Source organism: Hemitrygon akajei, chromosome 32 (genome assembly GCF_048418815.1).
Source record: "Hemitrygon akajei chromosome 32, sHemAka1.3, whole genome shotgun sequence".
Lineage (NCBI taxonomy): Eukaryota > Metazoa > Chordata > Chondrichthyes > Myliobatiformes > Dasyatidae > Hemitrygon > Hemitrygon akajei.
In genome coordinates this window covers 7,730,634-7,753,904 of record NC_133155.1, presented here as the reverse complement: position 1 = coordinate 7,753,904, position 23,271 = coordinate 7,730,634, and the positions used below count along the sequence as shown (strand labels likewise).

At 44.9% G+C, this 23,271-nt stretch overlaps 1 protein-coding gene across 4 annotated transcripts in view; it reads left to right on the top strand.

Moving 5' to 3' along the window:
* The window catches only part of rnf19b (ring finger protein 19B), a 161,332-nt gene extending 138,061 nt beyond the window's left edge, over positions 1 to 23,271 (top strand). For all 4 annotated transcript variants that reach the window (XM_073034262.1, XM_073034260.1, XM_073034259.1 and 1 more), the window contains 9 exons: positions 542 to 843; positions 7,751 to 7,956; positions 8,767 to 8,911; positions 12,033 to 12,195; positions 13,165 to 13,279; positions 15,295 to 15,435; positions 17,223 to 17,430; positions 18,922 to 19,056; positions 22,712 to 23,271. In XM_073034262.1, coding sequence (XP_072890363.1) covers positions 542 to 843; positions 7,751 to 7,956; positions 8,767 to 8,911; positions 12,033 to 12,195; positions 13,165 to 13,279; positions 15,295 to 15,435; positions 17,223 to 17,430; positions 18,922 to 19,056; positions 22,712 to 23,123 — 1,827 coding nt within the window. In that variant the 3' untranslated portion in view covers positions 23,124 to 23,271. The remainder of the gene's footprint in view (positions 1 to 541; positions 844 to 7,750; positions 7,957 to 8,766; positions 8,912 to 12,032; positions 12,196 to 13,164; positions 13,280 to 15,294; positions 15,436 to 17,222; positions 17,431 to 18,921; positions 19,057 to 22,711) is intronic.

The following is a 23,271-nucleotide window of genomic DNA, read 5'->3' as shown; positions in this document are numbered from 1 at the left end:
TGCACCCTCCATATCCCTAACATCCATGTACCTCAATTTTTAATGCGTAATCAAGTGAAGGTATTATCAGAGGCACAGCTCAGCTTTTGACAGTAGAGGAACAGATTTGAAGGAAGGCGATGGGAGTGGATTAGTTCAAGTACCATGGTTGCAATCCAGCTGTGAGGGTGATGGAATGAAGGTAAACAGGTACGGAAACCGAGTTTGTAGCACAAGTGAGGACGATGCTGGTTTTTCTGTTCCCAAAACAGCAGATCCCACGCCATGTGTAATGCTAATAAATCTGATTCTGAAAGAAAGTTGTTGAAGTTAGATAAAATTAATAAAAAATGTTCCCACTGGATATTACTCACCTATGACTCATTTACCAAAAAATGTTGCCTTAATGAAAATAATGGAAGATAAAAGTTTTAAATCTAGAATTCTTCTGCTCCATTGGCTCCACTCTGCTCGGATCAGTCTACTTACTAATTAAGGTGTCACAGAGAGAATAGGTAACAGAAACAGTTTTAACCTGAATCCAATGGTTTCTCCTCTTCAGGCATCGTCTGGTTTTCTAGAATGTCCCCTGTGCCTGGTGCGGCACCCGTTCGAGAACGTGCCCAAGATTATGACGTGCCACCACCGCTCCTGCCTTGACTGCTTGCGCCAGTACCTGCGGATCGAGATTACGGAGAGTCGGGTGAACATCAGCTGCCCCGAGTGCTCGGAGCGGCTGAATCCGCACGATATCCGGATGATCCTGAATGACCAGGCACTGATGGAGAAGTACGAAGAGTTCATGCTGCGACGCTACTTGGCTTCAGACCCTGACTGTCGATGGTGTCCAGCACCAGACTGCGGGTATGTAGAATTTTTCTTTTAAGAAGGAATCTTGTGATATATTTATTTATTGAGGTACTGCACGGAAAAGGCCCTTCCAGCCCTTTGACCTGTGACGCCCAGCAATCCCCAATTTAACCCCAGCCTAACCATGGAACAACTTACAATGACCAATTAACCGACCCGACCGGTAGAACTTTGGACGGTGGGAGGAAGCTGTGATTGCATCCTGCTAACTACACGCTACTGTGGGCCCATGGTTGCTGTTTAATTGACCATACAATCTTCTTGCTCCAATTGCTCGACCACGGTAGGCACTGGATTTGGACTACAGCACGCCCAGAGTTCGTTAACAGCAAAGCCCTTCTTTGCAACACCACTGCGTAGTTGTATTTGTCATTTCGAGTCCTTCCATCTCACGGTCGCTGAATGCAACGGCGATGCAGTAGATTGCACGGTGGCTGAGCAATCTGTCGGTCCGGATTGAGGTGCAGTACCAGAATCGAGCTGACCGATACTGATGGCGATTCTGCTGGACTGCCGGTAGTCGGGGACGCAGAGTAGTGTCTAGGGCTGAATTTCCCGGTTCCTGCAGGACCTCGGGGTGAACCTGGCAGGTGGCACGCACGGACTTACCTGGCGGTTCAACTAAACCAGCACGAGAAGGAGTATCCTCGGAAACTGAATTTATCTTCCAGGAGCTGTGCAGATGAGTATAAAGACCCTCAGGTGAAATGCTGGCTGAAACCATCAGGTTGACGGGGAGAATGAGAACAATGGGGGACATTGAAGGGTTGTAGTTACAGTTGATTCAATAATTAACATGGAACATAGAAATCTACAGCACGTTACAGGCCCTTCAGCCCACAACTTTGTGCCGACCATATAATCTAGGGCCGGGGTTTCCAAGCACTTTTTATGCCATGAACCTACAGCATTAAGCAAGGGGTCCGTGGACCACGGGTTGGAAACCCTGGAATTGGGGGCAGTAGATTGTGTTCCTTGGAGATTTCTTTGTTGGGGTCTGATCAAACTGCCTTGAAAGAGTATTTGAGAATGGAGGGTCCAATTGCTCCTTCTCATGTTAAAATTGGACTCATTGAATGGTCCTCTGTAGAGTTTCCTTTCTTCTTCGGTTGTCCATCGGAATCTGATGACAACGTCCACTCCTTTAACGGTGAGATCTTTGATGACTATACAGTCCTATCCTGGACCCACAAGCTCTATTGCAGGTGGGACATGTATATGTGGTAGTGGTGGTGGTAGTGGTGGCAACCATGGCTGCATTTCTCCTGGCTCTCTTCTGCTGTCTTCTGGTTGTTCATTCCATCTCCAGAATACGAACCCCATCCCTACACAGCTGTCACCAAGTGTTACGGTCAGCAGCAACATCCTCCAGGTCCTCAGGTCTGATCTTACACTTCCTTAAAGCATTCTTCATCTGATCCTTATACTGCTTCTTCGGCCCTCCAGCTGAGCGTCGACCATGATGTAGCTGGCCGTATAACACTCTGCAGGGTAGCCGACATGGGGGCATCCTTATCACGTGCCCCAGCCACGGCAGCTGACGCTGGGTGATCATGGCCTCAATACTTCTGCAGTTGGTCTTTACAAGTATTTCAGTGTGAGGCATCTGCTCCCACCAGGTAATTCCCAGGATGCGCTGAAGGCAGCTTATGTGGAAGCGCTCCAAGGACTCGATGTGACGGCTGGAGGTTACCCAAGCTTCACAGCCATAAAGGAGGGTGGTGACACAGACCACTTGGTGTACAGCGACCTTTGTGGAGGGGCGAAGCCTCCTGTTCTGAAAGACTCTACGCCGAAGTCTCCCAAAGGCAGCTGATGCCTGTTTAATGTGGCTCTGGATGTCATTGTCAATGTCGCTATCCTCAGAGAGAATGCTCCCCAGATATTTGAAAGATGGCACTACTGACAGCTGACAGTGAAGGCAGGTAGGGTTTCCTAGGACCTAAGTGAAAGGAAAGATCTTCAAGGGCCGATGAATTGATCATTATCTGAGCTACAGTAGGTGCACAATGGAAGAGGTGGAGGCATTACACACGGCCGAAGAGTGAGGAGAAATTATTTGTTTATGCCCAACATGAACACAAGTACTTGAAATTGGCTTTAAAACAATGATACGGGAGGGAGCACAAGAAGGGTAGATGGCTCCAACTGTAGAACTTGATCAAAGACGGCAATATATTCTTTGTCAGCAGTTGAATGCACAACATAGTGGCACTGCGATTAGCATAATGCATTACAACACGAGCGATCAGCAATTGGAGCTCAATTCCTGCCACAGTCTGTATGCTCTCCCTGTGACCACGTAGGTTTTCTCCGTCGTTCCAAAGATATACCGGTTAGGGTCAGAAGGTTGTGGGAGTGCTACATTGGCGCCAGAATCACGATGACACTCGCGGGCTGCCCCCAGCACATCCTGGTCGTTAATGCAATGATGCATTTCACAGTGTGTTTCAATGTCACTAATCTTCTTTATCTGAATTTGTTCTTTACAAAACATTTCAACGGGTAAGACAGTGACTGCTGCTATAATCATGACACAATGGCAGAGAATACCAGAGTTTAACTTTGCTGAGGGTCGCACAAATTGCACGCTGATTTGGATTTCATGTAAATAGGAGATGGATGTAGTGTACAGTGATGGATTGAAAATATTTAGACGTGTTATTAGCTACAAGTAGGCACAGTGATCTGAACATGAGGACAGTTTACTGACGCTGTTGTGTGCAGATCCATACTTCACCCCACCACCCACCATACACAGTACAAAGTAGAAAGCACAGCACAGGGATGCAGTTGAAGGGAATGTAACTCCCCTCGCCTGAGTTCAGTCCTACCCTCCGGCGTTATCTACGTGGAGTTTGCACCTTCTCACTAATGCATGGGTTTCTTGCGAGACCTCCGGTTTCCCCTTTCACCACAAAGGTGTACAGATCCTCATGACTCTGACTCTACCACTAATAGTTCAATCAAATATCTCTCAGTTATGCTGAAAAGGTACCTTTGGCTTTGATAGACCGTAGCCTTGCACTAATGCACTGTTAGGTTCACTGTTCCCTCTTGAGTCGTGTGGGCACGCAGTTACAGAAATGCTCCCACACACATGGCCTTTGTTGCCACGCAGCTGAAGTTTTATATATGTTAATATAATTTTGAAATTATGGTCATTTTAAAATCTGTTAATATAATCTGTCAAAGCATTTTACTTTTGCCATTGTGTCAGTTGTTCTGACTGCCCGACGTTGATTACTTGTGAGTTGTGGTTTGTGTTTGTTTGATGTGCATATTAGGAACAAAAAGCATTTAAAGTGCAACAGTTTTCAGGTCATGTTTTTAAAAAAAAAAAAAATGTTTCCTGCTCAGAGCAAAGGTTTGTTCACGCAGCTGTGGGGAAAAAAGTTAGAGGGAACGTTGCTTGAGTCTTGAAGATTCAGCTGCCTGCCTGTCTCTGAATCTTGTGAATTAGTTGGTTGGTTTGCAAATTAATGACTGTATACTTAGTAATCTTCCAGTAATGTCCAATTCCTTGAATTATGTTGGATTATTTAACTCCCTTCAAGTGATAAAGATATAATCAATACTTTCAAACTAATCTAAGCCTATCTTAATGTGTTATTAGAACAGTTCACTTTGCTACATTTTATGAAGTTAGCGCCAGGCCTTTTTTGAGACATTACCACCCAGCTATTCAATTTAGATTGGCTTTGTATTTTGTTTTTTGTTTTTTGAAAAGCTGTAGAAGTAGGTGTGTACAGATTTGTTTGATATTCTATATTTATTAAAATTAGATTAGGATGAATCATGAGGACTGAGTCCGGTATCACAACTGGTATTTATCTGAAGCTCGATTCACTTGCATCTGAAGATCCAATTGATTCCTTGGGAAATTTTTCTTTTTCCAGACACCGAACTGCCTAAATTTGAGTCACCTCTGTCTAAGTTACATCCCACAAGTATTTTATTACAAGGAATTGATGATTGGTTTCTTCGAGGGGATACAGCAGCGTAGTAGTTAATGCAACACTTCTGGCAGCAGCTGAAACACTCAGAGATTCAGAAGTGTGTCTATTATCAACGCATGTATAAATTATACAACCTTGAGATTCGTCTGCTTGCAGGCAGTCGCAAAGCGAGGGACCCAAAAGAACCCAGTTATGAAAGATAAGGCCAACCCCCAGCGCCCACAGAGAAAGAGGAATGGAAAAAAAAACAAACCATGCAAACAACAGGTGGGAGCAACAGCAACGGCATTTGGAACCAAATTGAGTCTTTGGATCAGGATTCAATTCCCGCCACTGCCTGTCAGGAATGTGCGTGTTCTTCCCGTGACCATGTGGGTTTTCTCTGGGTTCTCTGGTCGCCGTTTTCCCCACCCCCTCCTTCCGGCACATTCCAAGTACATACAGGTCAGGGTTAGTGAGCTGTGGGCGTGTTACGTTGCCACTGGAAACAGGCCAACACTTGCAGAACTGCCCTAGCACACCCTCAGTGCATGTGCAATGTTTCACTGCGTGCCTTGGTTATTTTAATGTAAAGCTAAACTTGCCTCTCTGTAGGCAGCTAATCTAGTTGAGACTGAATAGATTTCAGGTACAGTGCTCTTGATATTAAATCACACAGTTTTAAAAATATCGTTAGCAACACTCATCAAACCAATTCAGTATTTAAATAGTTAAAACTATCAAGTACTTGAATTATCCAGATTAAATGTTACACCGTTGTGTTTTGATTACAGTTGACAAAAATCAGGCCCAGAATATCTATGCACAGTGATTGAATGAACTAAGTTTAGTTGGTATATGTGTTTATTTATAAGATAATTACTAAACGTTCCCGTGGTGAGGATGAAAGATAAAATCCAGAAAGGTATCAGGCTGTAAATGGTGTGATGAAGTGCGGTAGATCAGAGCACCTTCTCAAGCTGGCTTTGTCAGACTGGGTTACCCTAGGAAAAGATGCGTGCAGGATATGTGTCAGTAAACACTTGGCAAACTACATTCTGCACCTTGTGCCTACCTCGAAGTTGATTTTAAACACAGTTAATTGGAGCAGCTGCTTATTTGGGACAACTCTTAAAGAACAAAAGCTAATCGGGAAAGTAGCCGAGATTCCCTTTGTTCATTTGGGACATGATGCTGCTCAACAGGGTCTGGAGACTGTGGCTGGACAGTCTAACTGGCATCAGTCGTGTGCACTCGTGTGGCCACTAGACTCTGCACCGTGCTTAGAGCGAAGTGTTTAAATAGCATCCGCTGCACGTGTTTGTGTTCAAAAGGCAGTGATTTTTGTTGTCACTGATAGTTGGCAAGAAGTAAGCAGTAAGAGAATTCAGAACTGATTTGCTCACTGTGGTTTCAAGCATTCAGGCTTGGAGATGCCAGAAACGGTTAAGAGTGGAAATAAAATGGTTTCACTACTTCAACAAGTTACGCAATTGTGAGGAATTTGAAGGTATCAGCAATCGTCATGAATGTTACAATGAAAATAAAGATTTGGAGGGTGCGGTCCTCTAACTTTGTGTGAATGCAGTCTGTTATCTCCCTTGGGGGAGAAGACTGGCACATTGTCTGCATGGTTTTGCTCGGTGAGTAGGACGTTATTGCTGGATTTGTCCGTGGCAGATCTCTTGTGAAAGTTCCATGGTACTGTTACAGCTCAGGGTGTCGGAGTTTAATTCTAATGTCACCTGTAAGGACTCTGGATGTACTTGCTGTGGAATACGCAAGTTTTCTCCACGTGCTCCGGTTTCCTCTCTCAGCCCAAAGATGTACCAGTGAGTGGCATGATTGTAAGTTGTCCTGTGATTAGGCGAGGGTTAAATTGGGGGTTGCAGAGCTCAAAGGGCTGAAGGGGCTTTTCCGCGCTGTGTCTCAGTAAATAAAATAAAGATTTTAATGATCCGGAAACTTAAACTGGGAGTTTTCTGCGTATCATTTCTACTTATTGGTCAGCTTTTCAGAATTGGAGCTTGTTGACTGAATTAAGTTCCACACCTGCCAAGGAGGGACTCGAGTTGTTTGCCAAGGCATCTGCTGTAACCGCATCTGTGCAGACAGCGTGGGCTGTGCAGAGTACAGGGGTCTCCAGACGGGCCAAGTGAATGGGCAAGGATCTGGGAGGGGTATTTATTTATTTAGAGATACAGCATGAATAGTCCCTTCGAGTCACGCCACCCAGCAACCCCGATTTAACCCTAACATAATCACGGGACAACTTACAACGATCAATTAATCCGCCCTGTCCGTTTTTGGAATGTGGCAGGAAACCGGAAAAAAAGCACCCATTCCATGGGTACAGACTCCTTACAGAGGACGCTTGTGCAGAGTAAAGATAGAAATGGGGGGCAGTTTTAAACGGTGAGCGTTGAAACGTCGTTCAGTGGCTTTTGGTCGTCATTATGTACTTAGACAGGTAAGGTGGAACCAGGCCGTTAGGAAGGGAGGCTGGCTGTGATTACAAAGAGAATTTGAGAACAACCGTAGAACCATGATGAATGAGATCTCATGTAGAGTATTGTATTCAGGTCCAATCTCCCCATCGAAGTAAGAAAGTTTATTTACTGATGCTGCACAGAAAAGACTGTGCTGGCCCACCGACTCCTGACAACCCTGATTTAACCCTAGCCTAATCACGGGATGATTTACAATGACTATTTAACCTACTAACTGGTACATCTTTGGACTGTGAGAGAAAACCAGGGAACCCAGAGAAAGCGCACATAACCCATGGTGAGGATGTAGGTGACATTGGAATTGAACTCTGAACTCGACGCTCCAAGCTGTAATAGTGTCTCACTAACTGCTACCACGGCGTGCCAGTGTAGGTCTGTAGGTATCAAAAACGAAGAAGAGGCCTGTTCCAGATTGACTGCATCTTCAGTGAAATAAATTGCTGTTTTCTCCAGGTATGCTGTGATTGCTTACGGATGCGCCTGCTGTCCAAAGATCTCCTGCGGGCGGGATGGCTGTGGCACTGAGTTCTGTTACCATTGCAAACAGCTCTGGCACCCAAATCAAACCTGCGACAGTGCTCGTCAGCAGAGAGCTCAAAGTCTCCAGATTCGAGCAAAGCAAACAACAGTACTAAGCTATGGCCTGGAATCGGGCAGTGGTAAGTGTGAGAGTGTTCCTGCACTTGAACTTTCGTACCGTTGTCCATGTTTCTGCCTTTCGATGAACTGATGTGCATCAACATGAAAAGGATTAAGTTTTTAAATGATCTATTTTCATATCATTCTGTTGTTCCCAGTATATGGGCTGTGGCTGTCTTGTCAGTCTCCAGTCAAAGTTCAAAGTGAATTTATTATCCAGATACATGTACATCACCAGATACAACCCTGAGATTCACTGTCTTGTGGGCATTTGCAGTAAATACAAGAGAAACACTAGAATCGTTGTATGACCCCACCCAGACAGCCGATGTGCAAATGCCAATAAACTTGTGCAAATACGAAAAAAGGCAATAAATATCGAGTAAGTGAGATGGAAGAGTCCTTGAAAGTGTGGGAACAGTTCGGTGTTGGGGTGAGTGAAGTTATCCCCACTGGTTTCAGAGCCTGATGGCTGAGGGGTGATAACTGTTCCTGAACCTGGTGGTGTGAGTCCTGAGGCTCCTGTACCTTCTTCCTGATGGCAGCAGTGAGATGAGAGCATGGCCCGGGTGATGGGGGTCCCTGATGATGGATGCTGCTTTTCTGCGAGACAGCATTTCATGTAGATATGCTCAGTGGTGGGGAGGGCTTTACCTGTGATGGACTGGGCGTTGCTGTTATATCACCCAGGAGCACAGACCTAGGGTCCACTTTCAAACTCGACACACAAACTGTGTAATAGCACCTGTATTTCATATTTTTTAATCTTTAAGTTGATTTGCTTGCGTGCCCAAGCACAAGTGCTAATCTCTATGAAACCTATTTATCAGGTGATGAAATCAAACTGTGCCCGCGCTGCGAGGCCTACATCATCAAGATGAACGATGGAAGCTGCAATCACATGACGTGTGCTGTGTGTGGCTGCGAGTTCTGCTGGTTGTGTATGAAGGAGATCTCTGACCTGCACTATCTCAGGTAGGAGTCGGTCAGGACTGCTTAAAGTTGTGTTGAGAAGTGGATTAATTTACTTTTTAAACTCCGAGCAGTTTCAGTTATTCGGAATGTTTGCTGTGACGTCAGACAAACCCCACACTTTTCTCCAGTGGCTCCCGATCCAGGCAGCGTTCTTGTTGGTCAATTCTTCCTGAAATGTCATGCCCAATGTTGGACGTGGGTTTCTGGCTGAGTACAAACCAGATCCCGGGCTTCATTGACAACATGACAACAAGCTGTGGATGGGGGGGGGGGGGGGGGGGGGGGGGAATCCACTTTTTAGAAAGTGACCTTCGTGAAGCAGAGCACTGAAATCCCCAGAATTGCTCCACTTACCAGGACGGACAACCTTTCTATGTCCTCACTAGAGACACGGACTTGTACGACAGTTATGTTCCCAAAGCATGGGGATTAAGAATTAACTGTTGATCAGCTGGCAGAAATAATGTCAGTAATCTCGTGATTAAACTTGCTTCATGTTCTGAGTGGGGCAGTTTCTCAGAGGGAAAAAAAGTCACAGGTACGAAACATCATTTCTCTCTGCACGGTTGCTGCCCTGCCAAGCATCTTGTTTTGCCCGTTTAGCATGTCAGTTCGGGTGGTGGGTGGAGATACGTCTGTACCAAAGGAAGTGTAAGGCGCTCCTTCCCTCCGCTAGCCTGCAGGTCGCCCTTGGGCAAGGTGTAGCACCTGCTTAGCCCCAATCAGGGTCACGTTAAGCCATGGGTGGATGGTCGTATGGGCAGCTGGTGCATATCACAAGTCCTGGTTGTGTGACCACTGATGCCCGACAGACAATCTCTGAAGAGTATTGATAATGGCCGGGGTCACCCATCTTGTAAAGACACTGCCCAGAAGGCGGCAATGGCAAACCACTTCTGTAGAGCAATCATGGTCGTGGAAAGACCACGATTGCCCACATCATACGACACGGTGCATAATGCTGCTGCTGAGCATGTCAGTCGGGCCGCCCATTTTCCAAAGAGTAGAGCACACGGCATCGGGACAAATGGACGTTAGGACATAGCTTGCTCAAGCTTCACCGACCTGACACTTCTGCAGTGTTTGTGGGGACAGGGGCATTAACTTTTTCACACTCTCGATCCAGAGTGCTAACTTGTTTTTGGAAATCCATTTCTGTTTTTGTCTGAGTCTCCAACGGCAGCAGACTCCTTACGTTTCTAGAGAGAGAGAGAGAGAGGAGGGAGGCCTTTGCTGGTGAGGTTGTGGGGAGGTTTTTGGCAGCACCCGATCAGCAGGCAGGGACTGGGACACAGAATCGGAGTGCATTCACTCGGTGATTCAGAGGGAATGTCACCAAAGATACTCGCAGATTTGTCCCGGTGGACCGTGGGGAGCATTCCAACGGGCTGCATCACCGTCTGGCACTGCACAAGATCGAAATAAGCTGCAGAGAGTTGTGAACTCTACCACCCAGGACATCTTCAAAGAGCAATGCCTCAAAAAGGCATCATTTTTACCTCATTAAGGACCCCAGCACGTGCCTTCTTCTCATTGCTACCATCAGGGAGGAGGTGCAGGAGCCTGAAGACACACACTCAACAATTCAGGGACAGCTTCTTCCCCTCTGCCATCATGGGTTCATTGTTCATTCAGAAAACTGAACAGTACCTCACTACCTTTTTAAAAATCTTATTGCACTATTTATTTAACTTTATTGATATATACATATTTCCTGTAATTTACCGTTTTTTATTATTACGCATTGCTGCTGCATTACATAATTCATGCCATATGTTGGTGATATTAAACCCGAGCTCGGGCTGAGGTGGAATCTGCGGCCTCCTTTCCTGCTGCCGCCACCCCGGGTGATGTGGCCTTTCCCTGCCCAACCCTGTCTCACAGCCACTGAGCAGGGACCTGTGACAATCCTTCATCACCCTTCAATCCTACGTGTCTGCTAAAGGATCTCGGAGCAAACAAAGGCAAGGTCTCCAAATGGCGGAAAGGCAAAGTCTCTAAGTTGTTTTTTTTTGCTGGCTTGATGCAGCATCTTCTCACAATCTACGTGTGTGAAAGCGAACTGTCAGGGCAGCTGAAAAGGTCATTGGCTGCCATCCTACAGTTCTTCTGTGTCCAGGACAAAGAGTTTACCAAAAACTCCCTTCTTGAAAGCACAATAGGGCTATTAAAACAAAAACTTCACACCATCTTAAAAGTGACTTTGTCAGATAATCTGATCAACCAGTCTAATTGGCCCTCTCCCACCCCACCCCCCTTATCTATTATCTCAGGCACCGCAATACACTGTAAACAGTTTAAACATTTTATAATGCTGTTTACATTGTAATGCATGCTGCTGTTTAAGCACATTTTATTCTATATCCATACTTGTAACTTTACTTTGTAGTTCTTTATTCTTTCTAATCGTTGAATGTTTTTTGTTGGCATGTTACACCAGCACCCCGGAGCAAATGTATATGGTGAATGAAGTTGATTCTTCATGGAAAGCTGGTGTATCTGCAATAAATTTGTTCTTGATTTCTCTCATTGGAGGTGTTCTCATCTTAAACCAATTCCCACTCACCCCTCATTCTCCATTCTTCACCCAGAGGACCTCCCACTTACCCTCAGTCCCATGTCCCACTCAGAGGAACCCCCCCTTCCCTCAGAGCCATGTCCCACCCTGTTGATTTCCATTCTAACCTGTTCTCCTTGTCTCCCCCACCCCTCACCCCTATTGTTACCACCTCCTTGGAGACACTGGAGGGAGATGGTACTTCGCATCAAGCGGACGATGTCAAGACTGGATTCTTGTAGGGCCGCCCAGATTGTCCTTCTCAAATAAAGCTGATTTGTCACCTGAAGCAGCAGCAGCATTTGGCTTTGACTAGGATTGCGACCATTTTAGCATACAGTATTAACGCCAGCTCCGTTACACACGGTTCTTGAACAGCAGTAATGCTGCCACCTTGTGGCGGCTGATAGAAATGCTTACACAGAGCCTTGTCCTGGTTTGCAGGTTGCACTAGTCCTGCTAGGTGATGTGTGACTGTCGACCACTTTAACATTGGCCAAGGGCGAGGGTTGTCCTCTGACCTATCTGAAGCACGTTCTGACTTCCCTCTGCTGTTATTTCCAGCCCCTCTGGTTGCACCTTTTGGGGAAAGAAGCCATGGAGCAAGAAGAAGAAAATTCTCTGGCAGCTTGGCACTCTGATTGGCGCTCCTGTGGGCATTTCCCTCATCGCTGGCATTGCTGTTCCTGCCATGATCATTGGCATACCAGTCTACGTTGGCCGTAAGGTAAGAACGATTATCAGAAAGAATCTGCTGGTAGCTGTTGACACCTTTCCTCCTGCATCACACTAACCCCACAATGTTATTGTAAATAATTGTCTTTGTCGTTTATTAACCAACCTCACATTAAAGTTTTCTCTTTGACACCCCACAGTTATGAAGGCTCACTTTAATCTGCTTTAATTGTCATATTTCTCATTCCTGCCTTTAGAAAATGTACTTGTAAGAAAGTTTAAATTTGTCAGTAAGTTTCTGCTACTTGGATAATTTCACTTAAAGTGTAACTGAATTTCCTTGGTACCTCTGCTGCATTCAAACTTGCTGATTTTGGCCAGGCTGAGTCATATCATCTTGCTTGACTGCAGCACAGAGGTACGAGTGAACTCTACCGAAGATAAATTTGAGAGGGCTGCTTTTGATGTTGATAAAGAATAGGGTGGAGTGATAATGACTCTCAGGAGTGCTTGCGTGGAGGTTGGAGACACACACACACACACTTTTAAAAAAAACACTATGCTGCTGACTGCCTCGGGTAAGTCATACTTAGCAGAGACAAGAGGCAGGAGTTCAGGCTTATTAGCAAATTAGTAAATGGGCCCATTTCAGACCTAAATAATGTTTTTAAAAAATTGTATTTCTCCTTTCATCAAAACGATGTTCTGTGCCCCAAAGGATGAAAGAAGAGGCCCTCGTCCACTTTTCTGCTTTTTTAATTCACTTGGAAACCAACCATCATAATTGTTTCAAAGAAGAAGCAGGAACATGTGCCTCTTGTCTTTTCCTCTGTAAATCACCAAAATAAAGGGAGGAAAATATCATAACCAACTTGTAAACCTGTTAGCCCTGGATGCATTATATTGGACCCTTCATATTGGAGAAAGTCAGGCCGATTTTTATGAATCTTACACCTTCCTCCTGCTTTGAAGGTTGCTTCGAATGGTGATCATTTTAACTTCTCCTCTGTTTATTCTTTAGGTTCACAGTCGCTACGATGGGAAAAAGACTTCAAAGCACAAAAGAAATTTGGCGATCACTGGTGCGGTTACCTTGTCAGTGATAGCTTCCCCTGTGATAGCAGCAGTCAGTGTAGGTAAGTGCCGGTTCATGCATTCTGCATTGGTGTAAACCAGTATGACACTGGGTTAATGGTGGATATTTAACTATCCATTGATGTAAACCAGTGTAACAGTGGACTCTGTTTTACTATAAAAGAGTTTCATGTTAATCGCAGATGGCCATCACAGAAGGTGATGTAAAGCATTGGTTGAGATAGGGTTGGATACAGGTTGTTAAACTACTTTGTGCACGGCAACATTATTTATTTGTTTAGCGACACAGTGCTGATTGGGCCTTTCCACACCCCGTTTAGCTAGGCTGTCCCAGAAACCCCTGAAACTCATTTTAACTAACCTAATCTAACCTAATCATTTAGAACATGTATGTCAAACTCAAGGCCTGTGGGCCAAATCCGGCCCGCGGTGGAATTATCTTTGGCCCGCGAGATAATATCTAATTACTATTAAAGCTGGCCCCAGTAATCGAAGCGCCTATGGCGTATGATATGGCTAGTGCTGAGTTTATTCAGGTACCAGGTTTTCAGGGTTTTTAGTGTTTATTCGGCAGTCTTCTTCATAAGAAATGGAATTTGTAAAGTGAAACACTTTGTAGTTATAGCAGAGACTGAGACACATGAGAGCAGGCAGAAAAAACGGAGGCAACGAAAGCTGCGTTCGCACGCGTTCGACTGATCCGGCCCGCATGAAGCTGCATTTTGCTCAATCCGGCCCGTGACCTAAAATGAGTTTGACACCCCTGATTTAGAATGACCAATTAAGCTAGCAACTGGTACGCCTTTGACTGTGGGAGAAAACCCGCCATTTCGCAGGGGGAACGTGCTGATGCTGGGATTGAACTCGGAACTCGAACACCCTGAGACGTGGTAGCGTCACGCTAAACGCTACCTGCCGCGGCGGCCTTATTGTACGTGGTTGTACCTGTGATTGCAAAGCCCAAGTAAATATACTATCTAGGTACATACACGCCACCATATACAACCCTGAGATTCACTTTCTTGTGGGCATACTCAGCAAATCCAGGAAACACAATGGAATCGATGAAAGACCATACCCAACATGACAGACAAACAACCAGTGTGCAAAAGGCAACAGACTGCAAATGTTAAGAGAAATAATAACAAATAAATAGGCAATAAATATTGAGAGCATGAGATGAAGAGTCCTTGAAAGTGAGTCCATAGGTTGTGGGAACAGTTCAGCGATGGGGCGAGTGAAGTTATCTCCTCTGGTTCAGGACCGTACTGGCTGAGGGGTTTCTGGGGCAGAGCCTGCTAGCGTGGGTCCTGAAGCTCCTGTATGTCCGCAGCGATAGGAGAGTGTGACCTGGCTGGTTGCTCCTTTGCGACAGTGCTCCACGCAGATACCCCCAACAGCAGGGAAAGCCCCACCTGCAATGGACTGGGCCGTGTACACCACTCCTCATAGGACCTTAAGGGCATTGGCGTTGGCGTTGCCACACCAGGCCACGACACAACCAGTCAATAAGCTCTCCCCCATAAATCCACAGAAGCCTGTCAAAGTTTCAGATGCCAAGCCAAAATCTTTGCAGACCTCCAAGGAAAGATAAACGGGTTCATCACTGGAGGACCAAGCGTTCTCCACAGACTCAAGGAATTGGGTTGACTCTGCTGGCTACCATCCTCTCTGTTCAGAGTGTACAACTTCAACTTCAGACAAAGTGGCTGATCCAGCTTTAATATAACTTTGGTTTCTGCAGTATATGGATTTATTTTTAACTTAAGAATTTATGCTTCTTTGAAGAAAATAAATGTAAATTTAAAAATCTTGACACTGGCTATGTCGATATTTGCGTACCTCTATATATCTCAGCTGGTAACTAGGCTTTGAAGTGTCATATTAGCAACACAATGTACTGAAAATGACTAAATCTCCTGATTTTGTCCGCTAATATACATAAAACGATTGTTTTGTTTGCCAACTTTGCACCCTTCGAATAGATTCCACTCATTACCATAAGGTTTATTTTTTTAGCAAGTGATTTCACGATCTATTATCTGATCTGTTTAAGGAATTGGAGTTCCCATTATGCTGGCTTATGTCTACGGTGTGGTCCCGGTGTCGCTGTGTCGTGGTGGTGGCTGTGGTGTCAGTGCAGCCAATGGAAAAGGAGTGAAGATTGAATTTGATGAAGACGACGGGCCAATTACAGGTAACCGACCACGCACCTGTCTGCAGCCACTTTGGAATACACAGTATGTTAACTGTTGTGTTGTAACTGATCCCTCAGGAAACTTTTTCTGGAGTGTTTTAAGAGGCCTGCATGAATTTATATATTTTTCCCAACTGTTTTCACTGACTCACTTTCCAGGACTTTTTACAACTTGAGTATATAACTCAGTGTTATATTTTTTATTTGCACAATTTGTTGTCTTTTGCACTTCGGTTGTTTGTCAGTCTTGGCAGAACATGGAACAGTGCAGAGCAGGAGCAGGCCATTCAGCCCATAATATTGGGCTGGACCAGTGAAAAAGCAAATCAAAAACACTAATCCTCCTACCTACACAATGTCCATATCGCTCCATTTTCCTCACATCCATTTCCTATCCAAACATCTTTTAAAAGCCTCTAATGTATTTGTGAAGTATTTGTATTTATTTTACTTCTTGCATCCAAGGGAGTAAAAATCTTTATTGTGTCTCCGTTGCAATGTACAAGCAATAAGGAAGGGAAATGTGGGAGGATATTGCCCAGATTGTGTACAGAATTGTTTTGTATACGTGCATGCAGTCAGATTTACAATCAGATCAAAGTGCATTGATCAGTTTGGGGAAGGAAGCTGTCCTGGACCCTGTTGCTCCTGGCCTTAATGCTGCAGTACTGTTTACCAGACGGAAGCAGCTGAAACAGTTTAAGGTCGGGGTGGCTGGAGTCCCTGATGATCCTTTGACCCCTTTTTACACACCTGCTGCTGTAAGTGTCATGAATAGAGGAAAGTTCACACCCACAGATGCACTGGGCTGTCTGCACCACTCTCTGCTGTGCCCTGCGATTGAGGGTAGAACAGTTCCCATACCAGGCGGTGACACAGCCAGTCAGGATGCTCTCGATGGTGTTCCTGTAGAAAGTCCTGAGGGTTTGGGGACTCATGCCGAACTTCTTCAGCCGTTTGAGGTGAAAGAGGTACTGTTGTGCTTTTTTCATGTACAGTCCAGGTGAGATCCTCAGAGATGTCTATACTTGAACTCGAAACCACTCACCCTCTCAACTACAGTCCCATTGATGACAACAGCGGCCAGCCTGTCTCTGTTCCTCCTGTAATCCACGATCAACTCCTTTGTCTTTTCGCCGTTGAGGGAGAGGTTGTTTATTTGGCACCACCTGTGTCAGGGCATTGACTTCTCTGCAGGCTGTCTCATCATTGTTGGAAATAAGGCCCATCAATGTAGTCTGTTCATTCTCCTGTGATCATTAAGGAACGTTAAGAAGCTCATCTGTCCTGTGGGTTGTAGGAGCTGTTGGAGGTTTATAAGATTGAGAAACATAGATAGAGTAGGCAGGGAGTGTCTTGTTTCCCAGGGTTGAACTGTCTAACACCAAAGGGCACACATTGAAGGTGAGAGGGGGTAATTTCAAGGGGGATGTGAGGGGTAAGTTTTTTTTTAACTCAGAGAGTGCTGGATGCCCGGTATGGTCATAGAGGTAAATACATTGGAGGCTTTTAAGAGACGTTTGGACAGGCACTTGGATGTGAGGAAGATGGAGGGATATGGATTCGTGCTTGGGTGTTCTTGATTCACTTTTTAGTGGGTTCGGCACAACATTGTGGCCTGTTCCTGTCTGTACGGTTCTACGTTCTATGTCTCCATTACTCAGATGGGGGCCAGCTTCCCAGTACACTCCATTGTTCCAGGTTCGGTCTCCCATCATCTGCGGCACGTTTTCTTCACTGGCTGTCTGTCTCCTTCGCTCCCGCTGATCCTCTCCCTTCCCTCGCAGTTGCTGATGCGTGGCGCGCCCTGAAGAACCCCAGTATCGGAGACAGCAGCGTGGAGGGGCTGACCAGCGTGCTGAGCACCAGCGGCAGCCCCATTGACGGTGTGAGCGTGGTACAGAGCAACTGCAGTGAGACGGCCAGCTTTGCTGCTTTATCGGGGAGTACGCTGTCCGGAGGGGCTCTCGTGGGGAGCAGCATGCAGCACGGCAGGTACAGTTCTCCGTGTTGCCACGTTCGTCTGCTGTTTCTAAAGTAATAAGGTATTGGGCAGTAGTATGTCGTGCACAAACACTTCTGAACACCACTGTTCGTGACAGCTTGAAGTCACCGAAGATCAGGGGTTCCCAACCTGGATCCACTAACCCTTTGCTTAATGGTATTTGTCCATGGCATGAAAGTTGGGAACCCCTTCCCTAGAGACAGAGTAACCACCATAAACAGTTACATCCTTTAGCACTGATGGCTGTTGCCCTTGGACCATGTCTCACAATTAGAATCAGGTTTAAAATCACCGGCATATGGCGTAAAATCTGTTGTCTGTGTGGCAGCAGTACATTGCAATACATAATAATAGAAAAAATGTAAATTACAGTAAGTGTGTATCGCAAATAATTCAGTAAGTAGTGCAACAGTAGAAAAATGTTAGTGAGGTGGTGTTCATGGTTTAATGTCCATTCAGAGATCAAATGGCAGAGGGGAAGAAGCTGTTCCTGAACCGCTGAGTGTGTGCCTTCAGGCTCCTGTACCTCCTCCCTGATGGTAGCAATGAGAAGAGAATACGTACAGGGTGATTGGGGTCCTTAATGATGGACGCTGCCTTTCTGAGGCATCGCTCCTTGAAGATGTCCTGGACCCTACAGAGGCTAGTGCCCATGATGGAGCTGACCAAATTTACAACTTTATGCAGTTCATTTCAATCCTGTGCAGTAGCCTTCCCCACACACACACCCCCCCCACCATAGCAGATGGTGATACAGCCAGTTAGAATGCTCTCCACGATACATCCGTAGAAATTTTTAAGTGCCCTTGACTTACCAAATCTTCTCAAGCTCCTAATGAGATATAGCTGCTGTCATGTCCCCTTTGTAGCTGCATAACGAAAAGATCAACATGCCTTGGACTTCTCCAGGATAAAGGTAACAATGCCGTCCGAGATGATTTACAGGAGGATGAGGTCTTAAATTCAAAATTGGCTGAATCTTGCAATGTCAGATCAGTTTTTGGTTTGGTGAAATTGCAATACTGCTTCCTTTTTGCCACTGGTGTGCAGTGTGGAGCAAAATTAGATGTGTACCAGTCACTCGGAGAGCAAAGTGGCCGAGGTCCCTTTGCCAGGACTATACAAAGGCTTTGGAAGTACTCTGCCTTTCTTCACCATTCTGGAAGGGTACAACTTATAACAAAGTATTCAGTGTCGTTCAAAGTATTGAATAGTCTGCACTTGTCGTATTGCAGAGCCAAGAATATCCCCTAATTTTGAGGAAGGACAAGTTACCAATTGGCTGGATGTTGTACAAAGCAGACTTTGTACCCAACCTCGGTACAAAGCCCTCGGTTAACGGTGGGGTTCCATGGCATAAAAAAAGGTTGGGAACCCTGCTCTAGTGTTAAAATAATGTATTCTATAGTCAATCTTCTTCAAATCAAATTAGAGATGATTGATGTCAAACCAGGGTTCAAAGTGCAATACTTTTTTTTTAGGCTGGAAATGCAAGCTGAAAGTCAAAAGCAAAACAAATTGCGTAAAGATTCCATCAGCCTTGGGGCAACCAGTGATAACGCCAGCACCAGGGCCATGGCAGGTTCCATCATCAGCTCCTACAACCCACAGGACAGGTGAGCTCTAGAACATTGCCTCATGATCACAGGAGGATGAACAAACTGCTTTTTATTTCACAGTCCTCCTCCTCAGAACAAGAAATTAAAGTTGTTTGAAAACAGTTTTAACACTGAAAATCAATGACCCAAAAATTATCCTGAAAGGACTTGCTTTTCTGAATTTCCTTTCACAACCGTTTATTTATTTTATTGAGATACAGCGCAGAGGAGGCTTTCTGGCCCTTTGATCCGCACCGTCAGCAAACCCCCCGATTTAACCCTAGCCTAATCGGGGACAATTTACAATGACCAATTAACCTACCAACCAGTATGTCTTTGGATTGTGGGAAGATACCCACGCGGTCCCGGGGAGAACGTACACTCCTTGCAGGCATTGAACCCTGGTCGCCGGTACTGTAGAGTACAGCCAGTGAGGCACTTTGTAGACTCCACTGGAGCAGTCCACAAAGCCCAGGAAAGGTGAGGAGACAATTGGTTGCGGAGATTTAAAATGTAAAGTGCTGAGGACGGTGCTCGTAGAACGAGGAGAAGTATTCTTATCAAAAACACGAGAGATCGTGCAGATGCTGGAAGAAATCAGCAGGTCAGGCAGCATCGATGGGAATGAACAGCTAGTCGACGTTTCGGCCTGAGGACTGGAAAGGAAGGGGGTGACGCCAGGATAAAAAGTGGGGGGGGGGGAGAGAGGAAGAAGGATAGCTAGAAGGTGGCAGATGAAGCCAGGTGAGTGGGAAAAGTCGAGGACCAGAGAAGGAGGAATCTGGTAGGAGAGGAGAGTGGACCATTGGAGAACAGGAAGGAGGAGGGGACCCAGCAGGAAGTGAAGAGGTAAAAGGCCAGAGTGGGGAATAGAAGAAGGGAGGAGGAGGGAAAAAATTACTGTAAAGAGAAATTGATGTTCATGCCATCATGTTGGAGGCTACTCAGATGGAATATAAGGTGTTGCTCCTCCATTCCGAGGGAGGTCTCATCTCGGTACAGAAGGACCGATATTTGTGAATGGGAATCGGAACTCAAATGTTTGGTTGCCAGGAAGTTCCACTTTTGGCAGATGGAATCAATCTGTGAATGCCTTCTCTGGCAAAGAGGGAGATTCACTACTGGCATAAATGGTATACCAAACCAAGGAACTAGGATTACTTTGCATTTGGTTCTGTGTCAGCATCTTGCTGATTTTGCTTGGTTATGAGCACAAGCAAATGGATGGAAATTTGATGTGGATTAAAATGTGACACTCTCGTCATTTACTTTTGAGGAATGTTTAGGATTCTGTCTTGCAGAGGGATTAATGTAGGAATAGCTCAGAAGGGCCATGCTTTTTTAAAAAAAGCAGTATTTATGACATTTACAGATTGAGTGCTGTGCAGAGTCTTGGGGACATATACACACACACAGAGCTACGGTACTAAGACTTTTGCACTGTACTGTATTTGTCAATGTGGAGTGGACAGAGTTTATAAATCTGGCAGGAACAAAGGATGTTGGGAATGCTGAGGGTGGTGCGCCACGGGAGGGGTGTGGGACAGGTTGTAGAGGAGTGCCAGGTGTAGGTGCAGATACACCCAGCCCTGAAACACCAGGCAAGGTAATTTGATTCAAAATAATTGGTTTATTGATCATCACAGAATGTCTCTCTGGTACTGGGACAATTGGTGACCAGTCACTGACTGATTTATAGTGAATGAAATTGTAAAAGGCTCAAGCAATAGAAGAAAATCATCCACTCACCCTGTCCCATCTGTGGATCATATAGTGGTCTAGAACCACATTTTCAGATCTGAAATTTACAAACATTACCAGCAGCAACTGCCTGGAAAATGAGAATTGATGGACGCATCAACAATTAAGAGCAAAAAAAACCCATTGTGCTGGTTTAACTGTTACAATCTTCTATCTTAAAAATGTAGAAAAACAGGACATATCTTGTTCAGATTTTTACACCCTGATACTGGGTCCTGCCTCTACCACTTCTACTGGAAGCTCGTTCCACACAGCTACCACTCTGAGTAAAGAAATTCCCCTTTGTGTTACCCTTAAACTTTTGCCCCCTAACTTTCAACTCATGTCCTCTAGTTTGAATCTCCCCTACTCTCAATGGAAAAAGCCTATCCACGTCAACTCTATCTATCCCCCTCATAATTTTAATTACCTCTATCAAGTCCCCCCTCAACCTTCTACGCTCCAAACAATAAAGACCTAACTTGCTCAAACTTCCTCTGCAACTTACGTGCTGAAACCCAGGTAACATTTTAGTAAATCTTCTCTGTACTCTATTTTGTTGACATCTTTCCTATAATTCGGTGACCAGAACTGTACACAATACTCCAAATTCAGCCTTGCCAATGCCTTGTACAATTTTAACATTACATCCCAACTCCTATACTCAATGCTCTGATTTATAAAGGCCAACATACCAAAAGCTTTCTTCACCACCCTATCCACATGAGATTCCACCTTCAGGGAACTATGCACCATTATTCCTAGATCACTCTGTTTTACTGCCTTCTTCAATGCCCTACCATTTACCATGTATGTCCTATTTGGATTATTCCTACCAAAATGTAGCTCCTCACACTTATCAGCATTAAATTCCATCTGCCATCGTTCAGCCCACTCTTCTAACTGGCCTAAATCTCTCTGCAAACTTTGAAAACCTACTTCATTACCCACAACACCACCTACCTTAGTATCATCTGCATACTTACTAATCCAATTTACCACCCCGTCATCCAGATCATTAATGTATATGACAAACAACATTGGACCCAGTACAGATCCCTGAGTCACACCACTAGTCACCGGCCTCCAACCTGACAAACAGTTATCCACCACTTCTCTCTGGCATCTCCCATCCAGCCACTGTTGAATCCATTTTACTACTTCAATATTAATACCTAACGATTGAACCTTCCTAACTAACCTTCCGTGTGGAACCTTGTCAAAGGCCTTACTGAAGTCCACATAGACAACATCCACTGCTTTACCCTCGTCAACTTTCCTCGTAACCTCTTCAAAAAATTCAATAAGATTTGTCAAACATGACCTTCCACACACAAATCCATGTTGACTGTTCCTAATCAGACCCTGTCTATCCAGATAATTATATATACCATCTCTAAGAATACTTTCCATTAATTTACCCAACACTGACGTCAAACTGACAGGCCTATAATTGCTAGGTTTACTTTTAGAACCCTTTTTAAACAATGAAACCACATGAGCAATACACCAATCCTCCGGCACCATCCCAATTTCTAATGACATTTGAAATATTTCGGTCAGAGCCCCTGCTATTTCTACACTAACGTCCCTCAAGGTCCTAGGGAATATTCTGTCAGGACCCGGAGATTTATCCACTTTTATATTCCTTAAAAGCGCCAGTACTTCCTCCTCTTTAATCGTCATAGTTTCCATAACTTCCCTACTTGTTTCCCTTACCTTACACAATTCAATATCCTTCTCCTTAGTGAATACCGAAGAGAAGAAATTGTTCAAAACCTCCCCCATCTCTTTCTGCTCCACGCATAGCTGTCCACTCTGATTCTCTAAGGGACCAATTTTATCCCTCACTATAATATAACTGTAGAAACCCTTTGGATTTATTTTCACCTTACTTGCCAAAGCAAGTAATTGATTGTCATTTTTATTACAGGGAGTACAACAATTTGGAAGTTCAAGTTGACATTGAAAGCAAACCCAGTCCCCAGTGTCTCACCAGTGATGGCAGCATCGATGAATTGCTTCACGTCCACTCTCAGTCAGTGGAGGGACTCTGCCACGAGGAGAAGGACAGGTCTTTCATGAGCGACACCTGTGATGTCACGCTTGCTCAACCCGAGAGCATAAAAAGCGATGAAAACAGCACAGATACTCAGTCAGATGATGTGCCTGACATAAGCTCTGATGAATGCGATTCACCCAGTCCAATTAATGGCAGACATTTGGAAATCACAGATATCAAGCTCTTAGGCATTGAGAGTTTGGAATGTGATGATTTTGAGCAAAGGGAATGCACCCTTGAACACGATGGGCAGCAAATAGAGACAGTTGTACATTACATTTAAGCCACCCAATCATCACTAATTCACCAACCCACAACACGCACCTTATTCAGAATTGAAATTTTATGTGTCTATGTTGTTTTAAATATACAAAATGTACCTATCTGAGTATCACATCCTTGATGCAGTAAATAAAGATGTTAATCACTGA